Source organism: Desmodus rotundus, chromosome 2 (genome assembly GCF_022682495.2).
Source record: "Desmodus rotundus isolate HL8 chromosome 2, HLdesRot8A.1, whole genome shotgun sequence".
NCBI lineage: Eukaryota > Metazoa > Chordata > Mammalia > Chiroptera > Phyllostomidae > Desmodus > Desmodus rotundus.
Window position 1 is genome coordinate 181,401,298 of NC_071388.1, and position 24,661 is coordinate 181,425,958.

Consider the following 24,661-nt stretch of genomic DNA (forward strand, 5'->3'; position numbering starts at 1 on the left):
TTTCAGCTTACGATAAGAAAAACTTAAGAAGTAATAACATTCCTTGTAACCTACCTGATCCAGTTTAGTTCTCTTCAGTTTCTGCAGTGTTCTATCAGAGGTTAAAACTTTGGAACTGCTGTGAGCTTCAAAATACTCTTCTACTAAGTCAGTCTGAAAATGCAAAGTCAGTTCTTAGTTTCAGATATTTCCTTCATATCAAAACTAGACTAATATTAGTGGAAAATATGTGAAATGCTTTTTTTGTCAGTCACTACTTTCTATTTAAAGCAATAACAGATTTTGGACTAAGTGGATTTAATTGTAGTGATAAAACTGAGTAACTCTTAAGATTGTAAAAGTTAGAGAAATGACTAGATTGAAGTAGTTACTCCCCCAAAACAATCCTTAAGTCCCAACATATAATTTCCATTTAGACTTAAAAAAAGGGGTCTTTACATATCAGAACCTTCATCTTGCCTCACAGTCCGAGCAAATCCTTTAATTTAGTACAGTTGAGGTACTGTGAAAATGAGGAAGATATCAACAGCAAGGTAAAAAAAAGACTTGCTTACTATTGATCCAATTAAATGTCTTATACTTGTTCCACTGATCTGGGGCAGGGCTAACCTCCACAGTGGTTAGGAAGGGATGAGAAGCCATTCAACTAGCATGCTTCCTAGACTGCTCTGAATCTTTTCACAGAATACCAGGATAGTTAGCCTTTTCTCTAGTCATGGTGTCGAAGGTGTTCTTCCAAACAACTCAGCATGACTTGTATGGATCCATTGCCACATTATTTATTAGTTATATTGACTTGAATACATCAACAATGTTACAAAAATAAAACTATTTAAGAAGGTATACACTGAGAACTCTTGCCCCCAATTATCCAGTCAATGCACTTTTAGATTAAAATCTCACTTTTACACAACGGAATTGAAATAGCCCCTTCAGTATATATTGCGGTATTATTACATAAATAGGGATACAGATGGCTATGACAGAAAGTCCAGAAAATAACATACATGGGAATTAATGTGAGAGGCTGATAAAATATAGAAAAATGAAGAAAAACAATTATTCTAATTCCCCCATTTGGATCTCTTCTCTTAAGGTAGCATATCTTTGAGATACTACACAATTTTTCTTGAAGGTTTAAGTCTCTCTCTTCACTTACCGTTTTATCTCTTTTCATTTTCTTAGAAGATGTTTCTTTGCAAACAGGAGCTGAAACTAGTCTATTCTGAGCCTGACTCTTTGGACTCAATATGATTTTATTAGTGTCCTCTTCATCTTCTTGTGCAACCCCTTCATCATCCTCTGAGTTGGAAGCAGAATATTCACTTTCACTCTCAGAATGAGACCTTGGGACTGTGGTGGGAAAAACAATTGGGAAAATTGGACAGTTTGACAAGAGAGGCATTGTGGAGGTAATAAAAAACATGGGCTTTGAAGTAAGAGCATTTGACTTCTGGTTTTATCATTCCCTGCTGACAGTTTCACCAGAGCTAGTTATATAAGTTTTCAGAGCACTGGTTTCCTCAATTATCAAACGAAACTAATAGTGCCTAATTTAATAGACTATTGTGAAAATTACAGTAAAATGTATGTAGAACTACTAACAATGCCTGACACACAGAAGCTGTCAATCATACCTAATACTTCTTTCCTTCTTCCTTGCTAATAGAACTCCACTTTTGTAATATGCGGCAATGTGCTCCACCCGAAGGGATAAATAATCATGGTCCTTTCCTTTGTCAGAAACTTGCTTTCTCAGACTCCTTTGCAGCTAGGGTTGGCTATGTAACCCTTTGACCAATGAAACTTGAGGGGAAATTTGCTGGAAGCCTCTGAAAAAGACTTACCTTGCTTAAAGAAGGAAAGTCCCTTGTTTATATTAATAGCTTAAAACTAAGGAAGCCATTCTGCAATATGAAATATCAAACTTAATGATGAAATGCTGGTGATAAAGCAAAAAGATAGGAAGAACATATCAGCTAACCCCCAGCTGACCCACCAGACATGAGAAATAAATGCTTATTTATTTACATCAGGTCCTTCATGACACTGTTGAGTCACTACATGATGGAACTCTGTATCCCTAGACTTCTTATGATGTGAGATAATTAAATGTCTATGGTTTAAGCTGCCTACTGAAAATGTCATCTTAAGTGATACCACACCCAGTACATGGTACTTACCATTGTAAGTACTACTAATATACAGGTACACTCTATTTCAGAACTGATACAATTACATTTTTAAACAAACCATAGAAGCCCCCCATTCCCCCAAATAAAGCAGGTTTTACACTCATAAAGTCAGGCTAAAACGAGGTTTTACATTCAACAAAGTATAAAACTATTATAAAAAGTTAACTTCAAAAATATGAATAACTTTAACCAAATCAGTATATTTATTTTGAACAATAAATATATTTCAGAATATCCAGAGTCAGCACGTAACAAATATAGATATTAAAAGAGGGGGAATAAAGGCTTGATTCTGTCGGCATATATAGCTGAGCAAATTCAGATTTGCAAAGATTGCTGCTGCCCATGGTAGACACATGGGTTAGAAGTGGTAGGAGCTACCAGAAAATGTATCTACTTCATTTACATCATATACACATCATACATGTAAGTGTATGTATTTGGTGCTGATGACTGAGACAGAAGAGGAAGTTCATCTTTTCTCTAAAAAGGATTCTTATTTGGGGTAAGGAGAAAACATAGAACCTGAGATATATTTGACACAAAATAATAACAATCACAGTTGCACATATCATCTTTTACTGCCTCAGATACCCAATCATTTAGTACTGCCATTTTTATGTTGATTAAAAATGCAGTAGTAATAGAAGCTCTATGAAATCTATAGTTTGAGAAGGGGGTACAGCATAATTTGACAACATTAGTTAATATTATTGTCAAGAAGTAAACCCCAAAGAGGAAGCTGACATTTTTCTGAAATATAAAGGTAAACAAATTATTTACCCTGAAGTTAAATATTTAAAAATCAAAAACCACCTTTAATTTTCCAGAAGGTAGGACACATGTCTATTTACTTGGCTGTGTAAAGCATTCCGTACAACTATGAATATTTAACACTATTTCATTATAAAATTTCTAAATAACAGAAAGTACTTCCAAAACTGTCTCAAAACAAATAAACTAAAAGCCTTGTTATTTTATTAGAGAAACATTTTAATTAACCTCAATACCTACTGACTATAATGTGAAAGATATAATGCTAAGTGTTGGAGTCAAAAATATAAGATATTTTGGAATCTACAGTTTAATTGGGAATATGAACATATCCTGTCTTTCATGAAAAGAAACAGCAATAAGTAGCTATAAGGAAAAAAGATAATAATAGCTAACACTTGTTAAGCACATATCGAAGTCAAGCAGTACACTAAGCACTTTGAACATCCTTTATTTCAATTAATTTCAAAACAACTCTGGGGCTGGTTACCATTATTATACCTATTTTGCAAATAAAAAAAATTGAGGAATAAAGAAATCTCTAATAAGTAGCTGGCCAAAGATAAAAAGCAAGCAGTCTAAGACTAAAACCTGTATACTTAACCATCACTGCCCTTGTTTAGATGCCTCTTTTTATAAAAACTCAGTGTAAAAAGAAATACATACCTATTAATCTTTTCCTTAGACCATGAGGTGCTATTGACAGAAATTCACTTTTATCACTGTCCTGTTTAAATATAAAAAAAAGCAATATAGTTTAGTCAAAAAATAATGATGACATGGAAATTAATGATGGATCTGAGTGAAAGAGGCTAGAAAAGAAGAAAAATATTTTGTTTTCAATAGACCACATTAGAAATACTTCCCATAACTAGAAGACAATGACAAACACATTGGTTGGGGAAAAAAACAACAAAAATGATACAACAAACTCCAAAGGATTGCTAGAGTGATTCTGTAAGTTGTATTCCAGACATCTGTAAAGTATATATGTACTTTTATTACTATGTAAAGAAAAAACATAAGTATATCAGCATTTTGAACCACTTTTCACCCACTAGATTAGCAGAATATTTTTTTAAAATACATTAATGTTCATTACTGATGAATAAACAAGGAAACGGGCACTCCTATGCATATGGCAATGGGCCTTTTAATATGGTGGGAATTTACTGGTGTTAAAGCATCATGTTCTGTGAGGAAAAAAGCAGAGATTCATACTTTCTGCTTTTGTATTTTTAAATTTTTAAGCATTTTACAAAAGTATAAAGTATTTTCTTCTCAGAGAATGTAACATTTTAACACCATTATAATACTAGCACATTAAAATGCCCACTGTGGTATACACGTTAATTTTTCATGGTACTGATAAAAAGAAAAAGTAGCTTTGTTTTGGGGCAAGATGAAAATATGACAAAAAACTTAAGTCTTCTGTTTTGTGATAGGTTGTTGGTGCTAGTTACAAATGTTAATAAATTTTGATTTGGGATATCAATAATGTACTATAGCCCTGGCCAAGTAGCTCAGTTGGTTAGAGCACTGTCCCAATATGCCAAGGTTGCAGGTTCAATCCACGGTCAGGGCACATACAAGATCAAGCAAGGAATGTGTAAATAAGCATAGGAACAAACTGATGTTTCTCTCTCTTTCCCCTTTCTCTAAAAAATCAATAAATAATAATAATAATAATAATAATAATAATAATAATAATAATAATAATAGTACTAAAATAAGTGAGCTGGTTCCAATGGATTTATGAAGTATAGTACATTTCAAATTTTTTTGATCTACCTAGCTTACACCTAACTCACTACACTCCAACTAAGTGAGCCACACCAGCCAGGGCTGCATATTCACATTCTTACAAAAGGTATGAATTTAGCCTGTACACAAGTCCAGGCATGTCTAAATCTATAGCCTCCCAGACCTGACACACTCACCACTCACAGACTCATCATCAGGGATTTGTCCCTGCCCATCTGGGCTTGCCCACGTTCAGGCCAGGCGGGGCCACTTGACAAGGCATAATGAAAAAACAAAACCACAAAAACACAAAGGAGAGAATAAAAATGGCCAATTCCTTTCATCTACTCTGGTATGAATTTACCAAAGCCAACTTAATTTTCAAAAATAAATCCTAAAAGGGTAGGCTAATGGACTTAATGGATCTTGGGACCAATCCCAAGAAACAACAGAATATTTTATATAAAAGCAAGCAAAACAAAACAAAACCACGAAATTTCCAGGCGAGGTCTACTAAGTTGTAAATATCCAGGGATAGTTCTGACACAAAAGAGGCACGACAGTAGGGTCCAAAAGACCTGGCTTCATTTTCCAGCTTTTCTCCCTCCTAGCTAGGTGAACTTAGACAAGTCACTTCACCTCTCTGAACCTCAGATTCTTCATTTATAAGTTAGGTATTTAATTGGCAAATACCTGTAAATTATAAAGCACTACATAAATTAAAAGATGAAATCGATATTTTTCATCATGTCTTACTTTACTATACTAAGGTTTTTGCTTATTTAATTTAGTCAATTGCTTACCTTCGACTGGACTTCATCTGAAGTTGAATGCCCTAAAGAATGAAATGAAAGCCATTCCTTACTATGAATACTTCACTTTTCGTCACAATCTAATTTCATTACAAGCAAAGTTGCAGTTTCTATCCAGAAGCCACCACATATTATTGAATTCTCAATTAATTGCATCTACAGGCTGAATTGTCACTATTAATTACATGTTTACTCCCATTAGTGACAGCAATGTCCTGCATTTCTATAGCATTCATTAAAAAAAAAAAAGGAGCCCTTTTCATTGTTCTTTATTTAAAAGTACATGTTTAACCTAGTTGGAATGGGTCACTCAAAAACAACTGCTCCACAATTCTCCACAAACTATAAGACTTTCAAACCCCCAAAGCATTATTTCAAATATTACTTGCCAAAGCAAATATTCCATGAACATGTGGCTACCTCAGGCAAATGACAACAAGAATTTAAGCCTCTTTCTAGTTGGCCTTATCAATCCGCACAACTTCAACCAGCAAAAATATTTATTGATAGCTAAATATTGGTATACTAAAGCACACAGTTTTAGGTATTAACTGCATTTTGTTGAATGAATTTGCAGAACAGAAAATAAAAGATATAAAAATGTACTTATGACAAGGAAAGAAAAGTAACATACTATTGGATAACTTGAAGCAATTATGAAAACCCTCTTCAAAGAACTGAGGTAAAATCTCACCCTTGCTACACTGAGGAATGTTTGTCATAATTTCAGGATCATTCTTCAAATTGAATGACACATTCTTTCTTGGTGTTTTTGCTAGTTCTGAAGCTGTAGACAGAAGAAATATATAAAATACCTTTTAATGGACAATCATAGATGAAGGGGGGAAATAGCCTTATTTCACTTTCATAAATTCTTAAAAGAAAAAAAAAAAAAGAAACCTGCCTGCTACTATTATGTCTCTCATTTTTTTTTTTAAAGGGAGAAAATATAGTTGAATTTGTGTAAATTAAACCACTTTACCGACTCTTTCTAACCCATTTTAAACAGTTTGGTTTATTCTCCAATCTTGAAACTGACCCAAGATACTCATGAGAGTCCCCATGACAGAAGCAAATGCACTGGCTGCTTCTTTATTCCTTAACCTCCTTGGTTCTCATTCACTAGAGCTTTTCAATGTTTCTTTGACATTACTGTTCTATTTCGGTTCAGTAACATTATCCTGGTCCCCTGGCTCCTGTTGGTAGTTATTCCATCTCTTTCACTGCCCTCATCCTCCCCTCATCCTCCCCAACCATCTATCTTAGGTATGCCTAAGACTCAGGCCTTGGCCGCCTTCTCATTACACTTGAACAATATATGGATAACATTTTTAGACAAAAGGCTGCTGATCCACAGGATTGGAAAAAACTTCACATCAACAAAAAGCCCTGAAGTACAAAGCAACTCAGCTGGCATCATTTTGGTTTTATATTAAAACATAAAAATTATCTTTTCATGACTTTTCTTTCAGGCATGATGATGGAAACGTACAACATAACAACATTTAAGTTTCCTGCAGCACATACCGATACAACACATATCATTTTGGTTCTGTGCATGTTGATGATCTACTTGATTACTTCTCTGGGGTTCCACTCTTTTCACTATTAGTTCTCCTCTTTCTCCAACGTTCTTTGTCCTGCTTCATTGTCCTAGGGCTTCATTTTGGTCTTGGTGTCTATCTGATCCTCCCTCTAATAATTACATTGATATTTCTTCTCTGGTTTCTCAGATATCCTATACAGAATTCAGTCATTTTTGGAGATCAAAAAACTTTTACTTTCTTACTATAGATAAGAAGTATCAATTAATGTAAATTATTGTATATACAATGTTAGGTTCAAAATTAATGACTGTATTTGATATTACACTTTTCAGAAAAACTGAATTTTTTTTTTGCAATTGACTGAATCATATTATTTTCAGAAACAGGTCTTATAATTATTTCTTATATGTTCCTATTCAGTGTCAACACTTAACAAGAGAGCTTTTCTCTTGACCTTGAACATTTACATGATCATTGGCTAGAATGATTGCATAAAAATATACCAGTTAAGAAATATATGTTGCCCTGGCTGGGTAGCTCAGTTGGTTGGAGCATCATCCCGTAAACCAAAAGGTTGTGGGTTTGACTCCCACTCAGGGCATATACAGGAGGCAACCGATCCATGTTTCTCTCTGACCTGACATTGATGTTTCTTTCCCTCGCTTTCTCCCTCACTCTTCCCTCTCTAAAAGTAAATAAATAAAATCTGTTTAAAAAAGAAATATATGTTGATGCTTTATAATTATAGATTACAAACTTTCTTACCAGGTAGTTAGTAATTATTACTCTATTGCTCCTGACATTTTAGTATTCCCAAACCTTCCAATACTTATAGACCACCTTAATTTTCAAAGTACTTTCACATGTTATTTTCTTTCCTCAAGGCTTTCAAAAGTGATAACTCCTCATACCACAGGATCCAAATATAGTGCTATCTGAATTTTTTTCAAAGAATTAAATTGCTAGTTTAATTTTAATGTTATATGTAATTTATTATAGTCTAACTCTCTGAAAATCAGTAACTCATGTGTAATTGGTATAAGTGGTAACTTGAGTAAGAAAATGTTAGAACAGACCATTCCCAACAATTTATATAAATAGTTTTCTATACATAGTGTAAAATTCTTGTGCAATAAATTCAGAACATATCTTTGTGACTTAAGTCACTCATTTACTTAACAAAAACTTGTTAAGAACCTATATGAGATACAGAAAAGGAAAACAGGGTTCCTACTATGAGAAACTTCTAACCTCACTGAGAACAGAAGACATCTGAGCACGGAGAAACAAAAACTAATGACTTTAAGTATGCTTGATAATACATGAAATGACATCCTTCATCATTCTAGGGGATGCAATTGAGAATGTGGTTAAAGGCACCTTCTTCAGGTGAATAACAATTAAATCAGAAAAATTAACATACCTAATTTAGCCATCTTTTCAGGGTGTTTTCTACTCTGAAAAGAATAAACTTTATTCCCACCAACGGTAGTAGAGCCATTTTTCAAAGATTCTGAAAGAGAAAATACAACATGCATTTAGAAAAAATAGAATTAACAGGAAAAAAATCAATACATATTTATACATAAAATATTTTAAAATACACAACAGACTATGATACTGTTTATATAAATTTTAAAAAACACAAAAAATTTATTCACAGATACACAAAAATATATACATAGATAAAATTTGTTTTTAAAAGCCCACTACAAAAACCCTCCACACTAGAGGGCTATGCATTCAATTCATGATAGTAGCTGCCCCTGTGGAGGAAGCACAGAAGTGACTTTATTAGTTATGTTTCCTTCCAGAAGCAAAAATGCAAAGTACAATTGCTAATTGAGGTTAAGTTTAAACACCGTTGTTACATGGTAAAAGCTCTTACTCTCAAGACCCTGAGTTAACTTTATTTCTCAATCTTCCTTTTAAGTAACAACTGCTACCTATAACATACTGGACACTCACAGCTAGCAGCCTGCTCTTTAGCACAGCAGTTCTCAAAGTGTGGTCTGAAAGGTCTCTGAGGTCCTCAGGCCAAAACTATCTCATAATAACACAGACATTATTTGACTTTCTGACTTTCAATCAAGAGTGTATAGTGAGGTATTCCAGAGACTATAAGATGTGTGATGACATCACCACCCTGTTGGCTACTGGAATGTGAAGAAGCAGACAGGAAAATCCAGCTGTCTTCTATTAAGCCAGACGTTAAAGAGATTTGCAAAAATGTAAAACAATGCCCTCTGCACTAATTTCTTTTGTAAATAAATTATTTTTATGATTTCCTGATTCTGACATTTTGATTGACCAACTAACAATGTTTCTAATCACACTGGCCAAGAGGGCTTTACATTATATATTATATGTATTTATGTCCATATAAAACTTTGACATAAATTTTATATTACTCAATTTTTAAATAATTTTTAAATTATTCAAAATACATTATGAATATATAATTCAGAGAAGAAATTAAAGTGGCTAATAAATACAAGAAAAAAAATTAGAAAAAGTTGAGGGGCCTCAATACTAGTTGACATAATCTTCCCAAAAGTAATTTGGCAATATTTATACTTCATGAGGTTCATACACTTTGACAAATAATTCCACTTGTAGGAGTTTCTTATGTGGAAATAGGAGATTTCAACAAGGATTTATGTCCAAGGATAATGACTACTGCACTGGTTACAACAATAAAAAGTTAAAAACAACCCCCAAATCTAATATAGAACATTACATACTATTTACAGATTAAAATGCAGTATTAACAGTTATTAAACTTCTTTTTGTCAAGAGTATAATCTCTAAGAATTTAACAATATGTGGAAAATACTATGGCAGTTCCTCGAAATATTAACAATTACCCTTTGACCCAGCAAATTCCACTTCTGGGAATATACCCAAAAGAATTCACATCAGGGCCTCGAGATATTTGTACATCCACGTTCATAGCAGCATTACTCATAATAGTCAAAAGTTCACTGACAGATTAATGAATAAACAAAATGTGTCATATACATACAATGCAATTATTATTCAGCCTCAAAAAGGAAGAAAATTCTGACACCTGTTATAACATGGATAAATATTGAGGACATTATGCTAAGTGAAATAAGCCAGTCACAAAAGACAAATATAGTATGGTGCCACTTATATGAGGTACCTAGAGTACTTAAATTCATAAGGAAAAGTAAAATTTTAATTGTCATGGGTTAAGGGGATTGGGAGTTGTTTAATGGGAACAGAATTTCAGTTTTATAAGGTAAAAAGAGTTTTAGAGGTTGCTTACAAAAAAAATGAATGTACTTCATATTAAACTATACACTTAAAAATGGTTAAGAAGATAAATGTTATATTATATATATTTTACCACAATTTTTAAAAACATATTTCTTAGAGATTAACATGGTCTCTATGCAAGGATAATAGGCAAATTTGTGAAGTGTGCCATATTCTAAATAAATAAATAAAGTAAAAAATGAAAAGGTTTCTTAAAACTTAACCACAATTAGCCCTGGCTGGTGTGGTTCAGTAGGTTGAGTGCTGGCTTGCAAACCAAAGGGTCGCCCATTCGATTCTCAGTCAGGGCACATGCCTGGGCTGCAGGCCAGGTCCCCAGTAGGAGGCAAGCGAGAGGCAACCACACAGTGATGTTTCTCTCCCACTCTTTCTCCCTCCTTTCCCCTCTCTCTAAAAATAAATAAATATAATCTTGAAAAAAAAAATTAGCCACAATTAAAAACCTGTCATAGTACTTAAGTTCAAAAGTAGAACTATGAATAAGACAAAATTAAAAGTACTATGAATGGACCACATATTTGTATCAGAATTTTCTAACAGCCAACTTATAAGATTAAAAAACAAACTAATTAAAAAAAACCTAATTGTCCAAAAGAAGAACTGATAAGACTAATTGTTCTTGCATTTAATGCTTGAGATCACCTAGCACATCCATGTGGTGATTTTTCTCCAATTTAGATGCATTAATGTACTATGTGAATTACACCAGGCATGTCAAAATGTATGTTATTTATAAGAAACTTAAAAATACACTTTATACTTTATTAGAAAGTAAAGGGATTAATTAACAAAGTATTTAAAGGTCCTTGTTGAGAAGGACTTTTTTTTAACTATCCTAAAGATTGTTTGTCAAATGTCCCCCTGTGTTTTAAAAACAATGTTTACTTAGCCCTAGAAGGCTAGTTAAGTGGGTTAGAGCATTGTGCTGATATGCCAAGACTGCAGGTTCGTTCCCTTGTCAGGCACATATAAGAATCAACCAATGAAATGCATCAATAAGTGGAACAATAAATCAATGTTTCTTTCTCACTCTCCTTTCCTTTCTTTCACTCTAAAATCAATAAATAACCCTGGCTGGTTTGGCTCAGTGGATTGAGTGCCAGCCTGTGAACCCTAAGGTCTTGTCAGTCAATTTCCAGTCAGGGCACATGCCTGGATTGTGGACCAAGTCACCATCTGGGGGTGTGCGAGAGGCAACCAATCAAATGTACCATATTTTGCCATGTATAATGTGTTCCTGTGTATAATGCACACCTGCCTTTTTGGCCCAAACTTTCAGGAAAAAAACCTTTCATTTTAATTTTTTTATCAAAGTATTTATGTATTTATATTTAGATGCTTGTTTTTGGTGATATAAAGGAATTTTAGCATTTATTGTTGAACATCTTTTATGTATCAAATAATTACAAAACATAAGAACAGATATAAGGTATTTCAGGTACTACCCATGTATAATACGCATCCTTATTTTTCCCTCAAAAATTTGGGCAACACAGTGTGCATTACACATGGCAAAATACAGTATCGCACATTGACATTTCTCTCTCTCTCTTTCTTCCTTCTCTTTTAAAAGTAAATGAAATATTTTTAGAAAACTATATGGACAATAACTATGTATTTTAAAAAATAAATAAAATCCATCAATAAAAAATCTTTTAAAAGCTCACTTTTTTTTTCTGTTTATAATAAAAAAGACAGAAACTTATTGTTCAGTATCTAAAGTAAGGTTAAAGAAGGCTATGATAGATGTCACCATTCCTTCCCTGGAAAAAACAATTGAAAAAAAGTTTCCTTGCCCTGACTGGTATGACTCAGTGAGCTGAGTGACATTCCTGCAAACCAAAAGGTCCTGATTTAATTCCTGGTCAGGGCACATGCCTACGTTGGGGCCAGTACGTGCAAGGTAACTGATCGATGTTTCTTTCACACATTGATGTTTCTCTTTCTCCCACCCTTCCCCCACTCTCTAAACAAACAAACAAACAAATAAAATATTTAAAACGAAAGAAAGAAAAGAAAATTCTCTTTCTTACAGCTTATCTGAAACACCATTCTCCACCCCTATACACATTTTGGCAAACAAGAAAAAACTGGAAGAGTCATGTCTGCAAGACTTAACTATGTTATGGGCTCCTCTGTTGTACATGCCCCTAGCCTAATGAACAGCTCCATTTCCTGGACTGAGAGACTGTTGACACAAGCTTACATGTGTATACAAATAGATGAAGATACACACCAAAGAGAAGATATACAGCAAATTGTTAAACAATCCCATGTTTTCTAAAGCATGAATTTTCAAAAGGAACAGTATTACTCCTGTTAGAATAAAAACTGGTTCTAGGTGCAAGGAAGAGAAGTATGAAAAACATCTTAGATATTACAATGGTCTGTGGCCCTCCAAAGATCATAGTACATGAAGAGATATACAGCATATATGTAGTATTAAAATTTCATGGATGGGGTGATTAGCAGAAAACATTTAAAAGCACTCTTTAGAGAATGATAATTTTTATTTTAAAAACAGAGGTTGAGAAACACTGCTCCAAGGCAAAATTTCCCTACCCAGTCTGCAGAAATTAAAGGTATGGGTTACAGGTGAGCTGAGTATTGCTCCAATTAGGCGTTGAGGATGTCTGCAGGTTGGGTGGGAATAAGGTCAGAAGCCATAGGGCACTTGTCCCTGATCTGGGCCACTTTCCTTCATTTATTCTAGTATGTTTCCAAGTATTATTTGCTATTGGTGCTATTAGGTGAAAAAGGTTGGAAGCACTGAGTTTCTATTACAGATGATAAAAAACAATTTTTAAGAAAATACTTTTAAAAATATTGCTTTCAATTTATTCTTAGATCTAGCACAATAGGTAGTCAAGAATCCTAAGTTGTACTTACAACATGCCTTAATAATGTCAACTCTCCATTGGGAACACTTTTCAGAGAATCCAACCTGCCCACTAAGCCCATTGAAGGACAGTGGTCACTTTCTGTATTGTGTCATTTAACACTTATAACAAAAGCAAAAGCAATGACTCCAGATGTAACAAAAAAAGTCAGGAGTAATCATAATGGCTATTTATAAACCAAATATAATTAAGAGAGTAAAAAATATGTACACAAGGGAGACAGAGGCTACAGAGAACAGAACAGATACACAGACATGAGGGAGACTAGGAGACCCATGAAAAAGCAAAGTCTCAGTTTTTAATTGGTACCAGTTCCAATGGCCCTAGAGCCCAACAATACTGATTTCATTCCTTGATCTTTATTTTTTTAAGCCAACTACAGTAGACTTGTGCTCCTTGCACCGTATTATAAATCTGTGCTCCTTGAGCCCTAATTAAATATAATCCAAGTCTGCCCTGGTTGGGTGGCTCAGTTGGTTTGAATATCGTCCCATGTACTGAAAGGCTGTGGTTCTATGCTCAGTCAGGCCACATACCTAGGTTGCAAGTTTGATCCCCAGTCGGGGCACGTGTGGGAGGCAACCAATCGATATTTTTCTCTCACATCGATGGTTCTCAAGCCTAAAGAACTGTAAGTATAATCTGGCAGGAATTTGGTATGTATAGGTTAAAACAACATTATTTCTTGGAATATTCTTCTAACTCTTTCTATAAAGATCACAGTAATAGTGAAGTGACTTGCTTTATGAAATTATTTCAGATTGGTTAAAAAAAAATCTTAAAAAATAACTTTGGAGTGGCTAGTCTATAAAATCTGTGTTTCTAAAAGTAATTAAGAGCAGGACTAGTTGTTTGTAGAGAACAAACCTATAGTAGAAACTCGGTACTTCCAAACTTTTCAATTGTAGAGACTAAATGTGAAATTTAAAATGCTGCTTTTCAAATGAGAAATTATTAAGATAGCACGCCACATGAAAAAGAGTTCTGGAGCTAGATGGTGGGAATGGTAGCACAACAATATTTAATACAAGTGAACCAACTGAACTAAACTCTTAAAAATGGTAAAGATGGTAAAATTTTTATGTATATTTACAGTAAAAGAAAAATTAGAAAAAAATAATATGGCACACCATTGCCTAAGTTAACAGACTACTTTTATGTATCCTGCAAAGCAATTCTGGCTATTTATAAATATACATTCCCTCACCCTCCCCAAGTACCTTGAACATTTTGTCCTAAAACTGCCACATAGTTCTTATCTTTAAAGACTTCCTGGCCATCTTCCTCCAAATCATATTCTGGCTTCTTTATTATTTTTTTTGTGTTGACCAAAAGTTGAGGTCGCTCCTTCTTTAATTTAACTCCTGTAAGAACATCAAAAGAATCAGAACATGAAAGGTATAAATTCTTTGTAAACATTACATTTAAATAAGTAAACAAATTGTACTACTTATATTGTCATTACCAAAAAGATGGAAAAAAATTCAGTGTTCTCCCTTTGATTAAAGTACAGACCAAGCTTCCACAGCTTATACAACTAAGTTAAAAAAATAGAAAAACCTTGAAAGTGTATATTTTGAGGGGTCAAAATAACTACATTTCTATCACAATGGGTAGTTATTTACCACCACTATTGAGCATTTCATATTGGAAAAGGCTTATTTTTAATTTTCAATAAAGTTTGAAAGGAATGAACTAAAAATTAGTTTTTATTTAGATTCTTACTAGATCAACTACTTCGTGCTAATTTTCAAACTAGAAGGTTAAGATATTTTAAAAAGTGAAATAATCCAGCACTGATTTTTGTGGTTCAGTTGACTGGTTGTCATCACACAGGCGAAAGGTCACCAGTTCGATTCCTGGTCAGGGCACATGCCTGGGTTGCGGGTTTGGTCCCCAATTGGGGCATGTATGAGAGGCAACCAATCGACATTTCCCTCCTTCTTCTCCCTCCCTTCCCCTTTCCCTAAAAACAAAGTCTTTAAAAAAAAATCCATAACCATTACAAAGATTGTATGAACACCTAATACCTTCTTCTCTATCAAGAATATGATGAAGAACATCATCATCTCCCACAAACCGAACCTCCAGCATCTTGTCTTCCTTTAAGTTCAATTTACTCATCCTTGCCAACCTAAACGAAAGCAATAAAGCACTCAAAAGTGATGAAAAATTCATATCAACAGCCAAATAAATTAAACATTTACACAATGAATACATGTATATGTATAACACTTTCAAAAGTCTTCTTGAAGAAAAAAAGTCTTAATTATGAAAACCATATTATGCATTATTATATTGGCATAATGTTTCTGATAAAAATAAAAGAGGAAGGAGTGTCTCAGATTTGGAAAAAAGCCAAATTCAATCAAGGCAACTAAATGTAGTGACAAGAAAATAATTCTGCCTATACAGAAAGCTCTAACCAATATACAGAATAACATTACCAGAAAGGGAATGGTTAATACATGAGAGTTTAGAAAAGGTATGACCAAACAAAAGAATATGGTTTGGTGGATTTTAATTTCTGCTCACCAGGAAGATATAGTCCATTTGGAGAAGTGTGTGTACTTCACTGGTGTACCAAGCCTGGACCAAATAATCCTCAAGTACCTCCCTTTACTATTACTGCATGCTTACCAAACCACTTTAAAAATATGAATATGGCTTTCTTGGTATCTTGGTAATTAAACAGTAAGCATAATCTTTCCAATACATTTACAGTCAGTTCTTCACTGAACAAGCATGAGTTTGGCAGGCAAAAGATCAGTCAGCTCTAGCTACTCTGACAAAATTTAGCTTCATAACTTAAAATACAAATAGCCTGAAATTAATTATGATTCCAATCAGCAGCCAGCTAATTTGTCTACCCCCCAAAATTATTTTTTCCTCATAGAAATCCTATTTTTGCCTTTTCTCCTGACAAGAGGAACTACTAACTGTGCCCCTCATGAGTCAGCTATCTGCATGCAGATAACTTACTAAATGTTGTAAGTAGCACTTAAAATGACCTGACTTAGTTTTCACTTACCCTTAAAGGCACTGCACATTCTGCAGTTGAAAAATGCAGGTAGAGTCACCTGTAATTAAAAAAAGAAGTCAATCAGCATCAGCTACTAGGAAAACCAAAGCAACCAAAGAAAATCATGAGTTTTAACAAACAAAATGAATTGATAAATGTGGTTCTTACAAAGCCAAAGTTATTATGGTAGTTATTATTTACAGTAAAGGGTAAAATAACCATTACCATTTTGGCCAGGAAACTTTAGAAATTGAGATCTAGACTGGGGAGTGGATAGAGGGAGGAAGCCAAAATATGAGTACTTACTATACGCTAGACATAGTTTTGAATATTCTATATGTATTCTCTTTATTCTTCACAATGATTCTATTAGGTTTATATTTTTGTGTATAATGACAATACTTCATTTATAATTTATATGACCATTGCCAGTACAATATATCCTTTTGGGCCATCTTTCTAGTCACAATAGTGCTTATTACAGGAATACAGGTGTATAGAGAAAAAGGTTACTACATCTACATGACATTTGTATAAAATAAACTTATGATTTTTTTAATGTTTGTATAAAATAAAGTCTTTTTGAGGGGCAATTTGTCAGGCTCTGTTTTAGGCACTTTTATGTATACACCATCATTAAATCCTCAGATTCACTGAGGTAAAATATATATAATTCCCCCTATTTATAGATAAGTAAACCGAGTTAAATATTAAATTACTCAAATTCACACAATTAGAAAGTGTGTTAAGGCTAAAACCCAAGTTTGACTAATTACAAACTGATCATTCTGTTTAACCACACTTCTGCCATTAAATACAAATCTATTATCCTAAATGCCTGTTTTGACCTCTGTAAACTATTCACAGTATGTTTAATCACTTTCCCATAGGACAGTACAAATATCCAAAGACATCTAGAGCTCCTTTAGGTTTCCAGTTCATTAGGTTAAACATCACTAGTTCTACCAAGCATACTTTTAAAAGCATGGCCAGATTCAGCATAGTGTACATTATTTAAAACTGTATACTGCTGTGTTCTACAAAGGATTGGAAGCAGTGATAATAAGCAAATGCAATAAAACAATGATAAACTACAATTACCAATAGGGAGTTCCGGATCAGGGAAAAGATAAAGCAAAGCAGAAAATAAAATCATACAAAGAATTTTGGCTTTTTGTCCATTTCAATGCTTCCCATTAACTGTTGTTATATTACGTCTGTCATTTTCACCAGTGGCAAACTGTTATGTGTTGTAAAGCAGAATAAATTTATTAGTAACAATGAAACAAAAAAGAATTTTAGCTTTAAGCTTCCTAGCATCAAAGTGAAAATGGAGGAAAGTCAATTACCAGTACATTAATTCTCATTAGCAAAAGTTTAGTAGTTCCATCAGGAAGGAAAAAAGATTTTCAAATGAAATTTAAAAACAAATATTCCAGACAACTGAATATTTTCCTAGGCAATTTCCCTATGGTATTTTACTTAAGAATTGCCTGGACAGAGGTAGCCTAACTTGGTCTTGTAATTTCCTTTTCTAGTTGTTTGTTTGTTTGTGTGATTGTTTTTTTAAGAAAGACATCAATAGGCCACCTCTCCTAGGCTCCCAGATGTCAGGACCTGGGACCTCCAGTATGGGCGGGCCCCCACCAGTACAAATCCACGTGTGCCCTTACCAGAAACCAACCCACGACCTTCAGGTTTATGGGGTGACTCCCCAGCCAAGAGAGCCACACCGACCAGGGCCCCTTTCCAGATTTTTAAGTTATCTATTATACAGGACGGAATCATCAAGGTGAAGAAATTCCTACAAAGACTTTGAAAGAAACCTTTCCTTGCTTTTTCTCCAAGAATTCCTGAAAACAAAAACAAACAAAAAAAACCCCACAAAAAAACCTACCCAACAAATCACAATAAAATGCAGTCTTAAGCACTTACTTTTTTTTTAAGTGGACTCCTTTCAAGGAATTAACAAGGTAATATAGCAGCACCAAGCGAGTGTTAAAACAGCAACACTCTCCTTTGAAAGCAAATAAAGGATTGGCTGCAAATTTTAAAAACACAATCCTTTTTTTAAAAGGGGGTATAGATTAGTAGCTAAGTACCAATTTTAATATCAGATAAACTTGGGTACCGATGTTAACTCCACACTAATAACTGTGACTGAGACTTTGCACAAAGTCGTGGCTATTAAATGAAACCATGTGCTTGGCACATGAAAATGCTAAACGCTAGCCCTAACACTAACCCTAACCCTAAATGCTAATGCTAATTAAATGTTCTCTATTATGGGTACTTTTACTTTTAACTTCTACTTAACCATGCAGATCTCTTGTAGTTCTCTATATCCCATTTGAGAGAAAAAGGACTGAATGAAATCGGTCCATGACGCAAAGCTGTAGGACCACGCTATCGTTCTTCAGACTGCAATTTAACTAGGGAAAGCTGTGATGGTTCCATTAGGATTTCAGTTGTAAAATGACAAGTGACGCATCAACATCCTTTTAGTTTAAAAAGCTCTACCAAAAGAGCCTGGCTTATTGACACTTTAAAACCAAGCGTTGTCCCCAGCGACTGCTCAATTAGGGTTACTGTGGGGCTTCCACGCAGGGATGACATCAAAGGGTTTCGCTCCGGTGGTAGTTCTGGGACGAAATCGCTTCCTCCGCAGCGCTCGTGGTACCTGCTTCTCTCCCAGGACACTTTTTACTTCGCTGGGCCCCATTTCAGATATTTGCAGTTCTCTCTTTACAGTCACAAGAATCCTTACGCCGGGAAGCAGGCATGTCGTTACAGGCATCCCTTGCACAGAAGACTTACCACGGCCGGACAGACCGACCAACGGTCTTTCTAGGGGGAGCCTGTCACCCCAAATATTTACGGACTTCGGCCTGGGCCTCGCACCACTGGCCACTAGTTGGCTGCGCTCCGCTCGCCGGGGGTCCTCAGGACCGCAGGGCTGGGGGGACAGCCTAGAGAAGGAAAAGGGGGAGACACAGAGACCCTGCCCCGAGTGCCAAGGGGAAGCCCGGGACACGCGCGCCCCTGCTGGATCGCTAGGCTGGACGCACCTCACCTTACAAGCTGGAGCTAAGCAGGAGAAGGAGGCAGGCTGCACGCGCGCCACCCCCCCGCACCGCTAGGTCTCCCCCGGGCGCGGCTCTGGCCACCTCGTGCCTGCCCGATGCTACCCCGCTGAGTGATCGCGGAGGGAAAAAGCTTGGGCCCGAGGGGAAGGCCAAGTTCTCGTAGGAGGTGCGGGAGCCAGGTCTCAGGGTCGCACGGAAGCAGGATGCAGCAGGGCTGGCGCGGGGTGGGACGCCTGCTGCTGCACACCGAATCTCCCGCCCTGTTCAGGGGGCGGAGCCCCGGGAAACCAATAGGAAGAGGCATAGGCCGAGAGCGAAGGCTCTGCTGGCCACCCGGCGCAGACCTGCGGGCCCGGCCCGCCAAGAATCCTGAGGAAAACTAGTCCCGACGCTACATTTGGGGCCTTTCCTCTTTCCGTTTCCGGGGGAGGAAGAAGGAAGCTTTGGTTAGATCCCAGGAAGATTGCGGAGATGTGTCGGGCTCAGCGGTTTCTCTGTCTTGAGGGACTCTTAAAAGTGTTCTTTTGGCTTCTCTAGATACCTTCTTTTAAGGAAAAAACATAATGGGAATGAATTTGCGTTTTTTGTTTAAACTTTACTTCCTTTGGCGTGAAATGTAGGATCCTGTGTATCTCAAAGGTTAGGGGTGAGGAGGAGGGGATTAAGTCCTCTCTGTTAAGAGAATTAGAGCCCTGGCACTCAATATGGAGTTAGGATGAGACTGCTAATGGAATGACGAGACTGGGACCGGGTGGGAGGGAAGCTCGCCTGGGCTCCGCCTCCTGGCCCTCCGGCCACTCACCCCCACCACCGCTTCCCTGGAAAAACCGGTCCCTGGTGCCAAAAAGGTTAGGAACCTCTGATCTAGAGGATTATCCTCTTGGACCTGTCCAGAGACTAAATGCAGGACCGATTCTTCTTAAATGTACTTTTTACTGTAAGAACTCAGCTTTTCTTTTTTCTGTGGATGATTCAGGGTATGGCCTAGTGGTGCTTATTTATGGTTTGCAAACCATGAGACCCTTGAATAAATCTTCATCATTTATTTCTAGCCAAAGCCACCACCACACTCTTTAATGCAAAACCTACCAAATAATAAAGGTGTACTATTAAGTGAGCCAACGTAACTTCTGCCCTCACAGTAACTACTGTATGGGAAGATAATGAAAACACAAGAGTGAGAAAAATGATATGATATTGGAAGTCCAGTGTTTATTAGACCATAGTGTGGCAGGAATATCTAATTAAAGGATAGAAGGAATTATAATTTCCTTAAAGCAAGAGATATATTTTAACTAAACCTGAGAGTTGAATAGATTTAAGCCAGGAAAAGAAAAGGAGTAAAATTTTCCAGGTAGAAGGCCCAAATCAATACAGCAAGTGTGTGAAGTACCAAGAGGCAAATGCCAAGTTTTGGTCTGTTGTTTTGAAGGGCTAGTTTGTAATGAAAAATTACTAGTCAGATTTGTACTGAGAGATTACTAGATAAAGGGGGTAAGAGTGGGAGCAGAGGGAAAGGAGAGATGGAGTTACAACCATTTTGGAAGCTGTTTAGGACGTCAACTGAGAAACTGAAATGATGGAAGCCTGGATAACGTTTTCCCTGAATTCCAAACCGTTTACCTACACTTTTCTTTTCCTTATAAAAAGGGTCGGTTTAAAATGGAATTTAAGACAGTCTGTTAGGGTACATAGCCGGCCGTCTTCTCAGATCACTGGCCATCTGAATAAAGCGCCCATAAAGATTTAATCCCTATCTCTGCTTATTGGTTCTGGTAGTGACAGGCTGCATGAATACCAGCTTTTCCGGTTTCAGGTTTGAAATTTAGCGCCTGGCTTAAAAAATCTCTAATATAATCTGATTAAACATGGTGAATTGAACACTCTTGAAATGTGACTAAAATAACAAAAAAAAATTTTTTTTTAAGTTGTTGAGGAATAAAGACTCAACTGAATAAGTTTAACAACCTAATTGGCTTTATTGAATGATTCATGAATCTGGCAGCATCCCATCTAATAAACAGAAAGTTGCCCTAAGGAGTTACACAAAATGGAAGGTTTTTACAGGCATAAAGATGGTGGGACAAGGAAGTTAAAGGAGTCCATTATTTCAGGCAAGTTGACACTTCCCACGAGGCAGGAGGCGGGGTGGGACAGGATTCTTATCAAGCAGATTACCTCACTAGTGCTGACTAGGAAATTCCAGTTTGATTGGTTTAAAATCCTACTCCTGGGAGAGGCTGAAACTGCAATTAGGTTGGGTATTAAGTCTTGATGTGACTTGCCACAAGTGACTCCATTTTGGGTCTGTTGTTTGTTTTTAACAAAGTATAAACATACACACAATTAATATAACAGGCCGTGGCTAGTGTGGCTCAGTGGATTGAGTGCTGGCCTGTGAACCAAAAGGTTGCCAGTCCCAAAGAAGTGGGAGCCAAAGAAGCACACACCAAGGCACATCATAATTACATTACCCAAGATTAAAGATAAGGAGAGAATCTTAAAAGCAGCAAGAGGAAAGGAGAGAGTTACCTAGAAAGGAGTTCCCATAAGACTGTCAGCTGATTTCTCAAAAGAAACCTTGCAGACAAGAAGGGGATAGAAAGCAGTATTCAAAGTCAAGGCAAGGACCTACATCCAAGATTACTCTATCCAGCAAAGCTATCATTTAGAATGGAAGGGCAGATAAAATGCTTCCCATATAAGGTCAAGTTAAAGGACTTCATCCCTCAGCCCTTATTATATGAAATGTTAAAAGAACTTATCTAAGAAAAAGAAGATCAAACTCTGAACAGTAAAATGACAACAAACCCACAACTATCAACAACCGAACCTAAAAAAACAAAAACAAACTAAGCAAACAACTAGAGCAGGGACAAAATCACAGAAATAGAGATCACATGGAGGGTTATCAGTTGGGAGGGGTTGGGGAGAGAGTGGGAGAAAAAGTACAGGGAATAAGAAGCATAAATAGTAGATACAAAATCAGGGTTAAGAATAGTACAGGAAATGTAGAAGCCAAAGAACCTATAAGTATGACCCATGGACATGAACTAAGGGGGGTGGGGAATTCAGGGGGGAAGGTGGGTACAGGGCGGCAGGGAAAAGAGGGGACAAATAGGACAACTGTAATGGCATAATCAATAACATTTAAAAAAATAAAAATCTCAGAGATAAAGATTTTATATCTATAAAGCAAAGAATATAAAAAATGTGAGTCATCAAATTTACATTTTTAAATTATGATTTGCTGGAGTCCCAGGTAGTTCCTCTTAAAGACTAAATAAAAAATAATTCTTAAAGTTTTGATTAATTTTTGAGAGAGAGAGAGAGAGAGAGAGAGAGAGAGAGAGAAAGGGGGAGAGAGAACTTTCTGTAAGGAGTGTGGCAAGCATCAACCCCACATAGTAACACAGTACAAGAAGGGAAAGGATTCTCTGTATCCATGGGGACAGTGGCATTATGACAGGAAACAGAACGGCTATGGTGGGCAGACTAAGCCGATTTTCTGAAAAAAGGCTAAAACTACAAAGAATGTGTGGAGGCTTGACTGCAGTGAGCCTAACTGCAGATCTAAGAGAGTGCTGGTTATTAAGAGACAGAGCATTTTGAACTGGGAGGAGGTAAGAAGAGAAAGGGCCAAGTGATCCAGTTCTAAGCTTCATAATATATGACAATAAACTCTTGAGGATAAAAAAGAAATATAATCTAAACAGCTGTATAGATAGATGTCAGTGAGAGATCTACATTAACCAATGATGAGCCCTGGCTGGTGTGGCTCAGTGGATCGAGCACCGGCCTGTGAACCAAAGGGTCGCTGGTTTGATTCCCAGTGAGGGCACATGCCTGGGTTGTGGGCCAGGTCCCCAGTTAATGGCGCACAAAAGGCAACCACACATTGATGTTTCTCTCCCTCTCTTTCTCCCTTCCCCTCTGTCTAAAAATAAATAAAATCTTTAAACAACCAGGACGAGGCAGGATGAGGAGGGTCTTATGGACATTTGCATTGCCTCATTGCCTCTGTGGATGAAAGAGTGGGCAGATCATGATGGTTGATGGTTAGTCATTTCTCAGGCCTATACCTTCCCTAGTAAAAGGTTTATCTCAGGATGTAGTGCCCAGGGTATATCCCTTGCCCTTAAGGAACTTAGATTCTAGCTGGTAGGATCAGGTAATTTCAATGCAGTGAGTTGTTAAGTGCAATTATAGAATTTCCTGAGAACTATTAATTAGGACAACTACCACTTAGCTCAGCCTGGACGGTGGATGTTAAGGGGGCGGATACCAGAGGTGAGATGTATCCAGCTTCGAAGGATAGAGAATGGGGTGGAGAAGGGATTTCAGGAAGAAAGCACGGTAATACAAACTGGATGGGTGTGGTAGTACAAAGCAGTCTGGTGTTACTTCAACCTTCAGTGAAGTAAGAATGATAGGAGGAAATGGGCTGGGAGAAGTACATCTCAGGCTAAGGAACATAGACTTTATGCTCTATGATGGAACCATTGAATAATGGATCAATGGTTATACCCAGGAGACTGATAGGTGTTTTACATCAAACACTAAGGAACATAAATTTGAGAGGAACAAGGGGTCTAGTAAGGAGGCTATTGAAGCAGTCTGGATATGAAGATGAAGACACAAGTTGTAGTTGTGCTAGTGAAAGTGGAGAGGTAAGGATGGGCTTGAAGAAAAGACAACGTCAATAGAATTTGGAGGCTGAATATAGAGGTAAGGAAGAGGAAAGATAATCTCCAGGCTTCTAGTTTGGTTGCCTGGATATCAGAGTATGCTGTAAAAGAGACTACAGATACAGGGAAAGGATAGGAGAAGAACTGAGTTTGGCGTGGGGCATTTTGCCTTTGATGTGGCCGAGGGATATACAGTTATCCTGCAAGCAGTTGGATATGAGTTTGAAATTCATTCAAGAAGTCAAGACCTAGAAAGAGAAATCTGGGGATCATCAACATATAAGTCAAAACCAAAGGGGAAAAAATGAGAACCGCCCACAGATGTTAAGTAAAATAAGAAATGAAGCAAGAAACCACATCTTCTGAGACAGGTAGTAAGGGGATGAGGATAGTTGTAGTGATGGTTGACGTGGCAGGGGGAGCAGGAAATTAAGAATATTTTAACTTGATGGCCTTCATTTTATGGAGTTGAGGCTGCTAAGAAAGTGGTACATAAAGTGATGAAGGATTGGAACAGAAACCGAAGGGAATGAGAAAGGGGGCAGGCCAAGAAATTCACGGACCTCAAAGTGTTGGGAGCTTAAGTTTGGG

The 24,661-nt window shown here is 36.5% G+C and overlaps 1 protein-coding gene and 1 pseudogene across 1 annotated transcript in view; one reads left to right on the forward strand and one right to left on the reverse strand.

The window, feature by feature from the left end:
• The window catches only part of ORC2 (origin recognition complex subunit 2), a 39,518-nt gene extending 19,754 nt beyond the window's left edge, over positions 1–19,764 (reverse strand). The window contains exons 1-10 of the mRNA XM_024563761.3: positions 19,370–19,764; positions 16,306–16,354; positions 15,305–15,408; positions 14,495–14,638; positions 8,495–8,584; positions 6,219–6,311; positions 5,516–5,547; positions 3,636–3,696; positions 1,160–1,353; positions 55–153 (exon numbers count right to left, since the gene is read on the reverse strand). Of these exons, the coding sequence (XP_024419529.2) occupies positions 55–153; positions 1,160–1,353; positions 3,636–3,696; positions 5,516–5,547; positions 6,219–6,311; positions 8,495–8,584; positions 14,495–14,638; positions 15,305–15,398 (807 nt within the window). The 5' untranslated portion in view covers positions 15,399–15,408; positions 16,306–16,354; positions 19,370–19,764. The remainder of the gene's footprint in view (positions 1–54; positions 154–1,159; positions 1,354–3,635; positions 3,697–5,515; positions 5,548–6,218; positions 6,312–8,494; positions 8,585–14,494; positions 14,639–15,304; positions 15,409–16,305; positions 16,355–19,369) is intronic.
• A 503-nt stretch (positions 19,765–20,267) lies between these two features.
• LOC112307827 (large ribosomal subunit protein eL42-like) lies at positions 20,268–24,215 on the forward strand (annotated as a pseudogene).
• Positions 24,216–24,661: the final 446 nt, after the last annotated feature.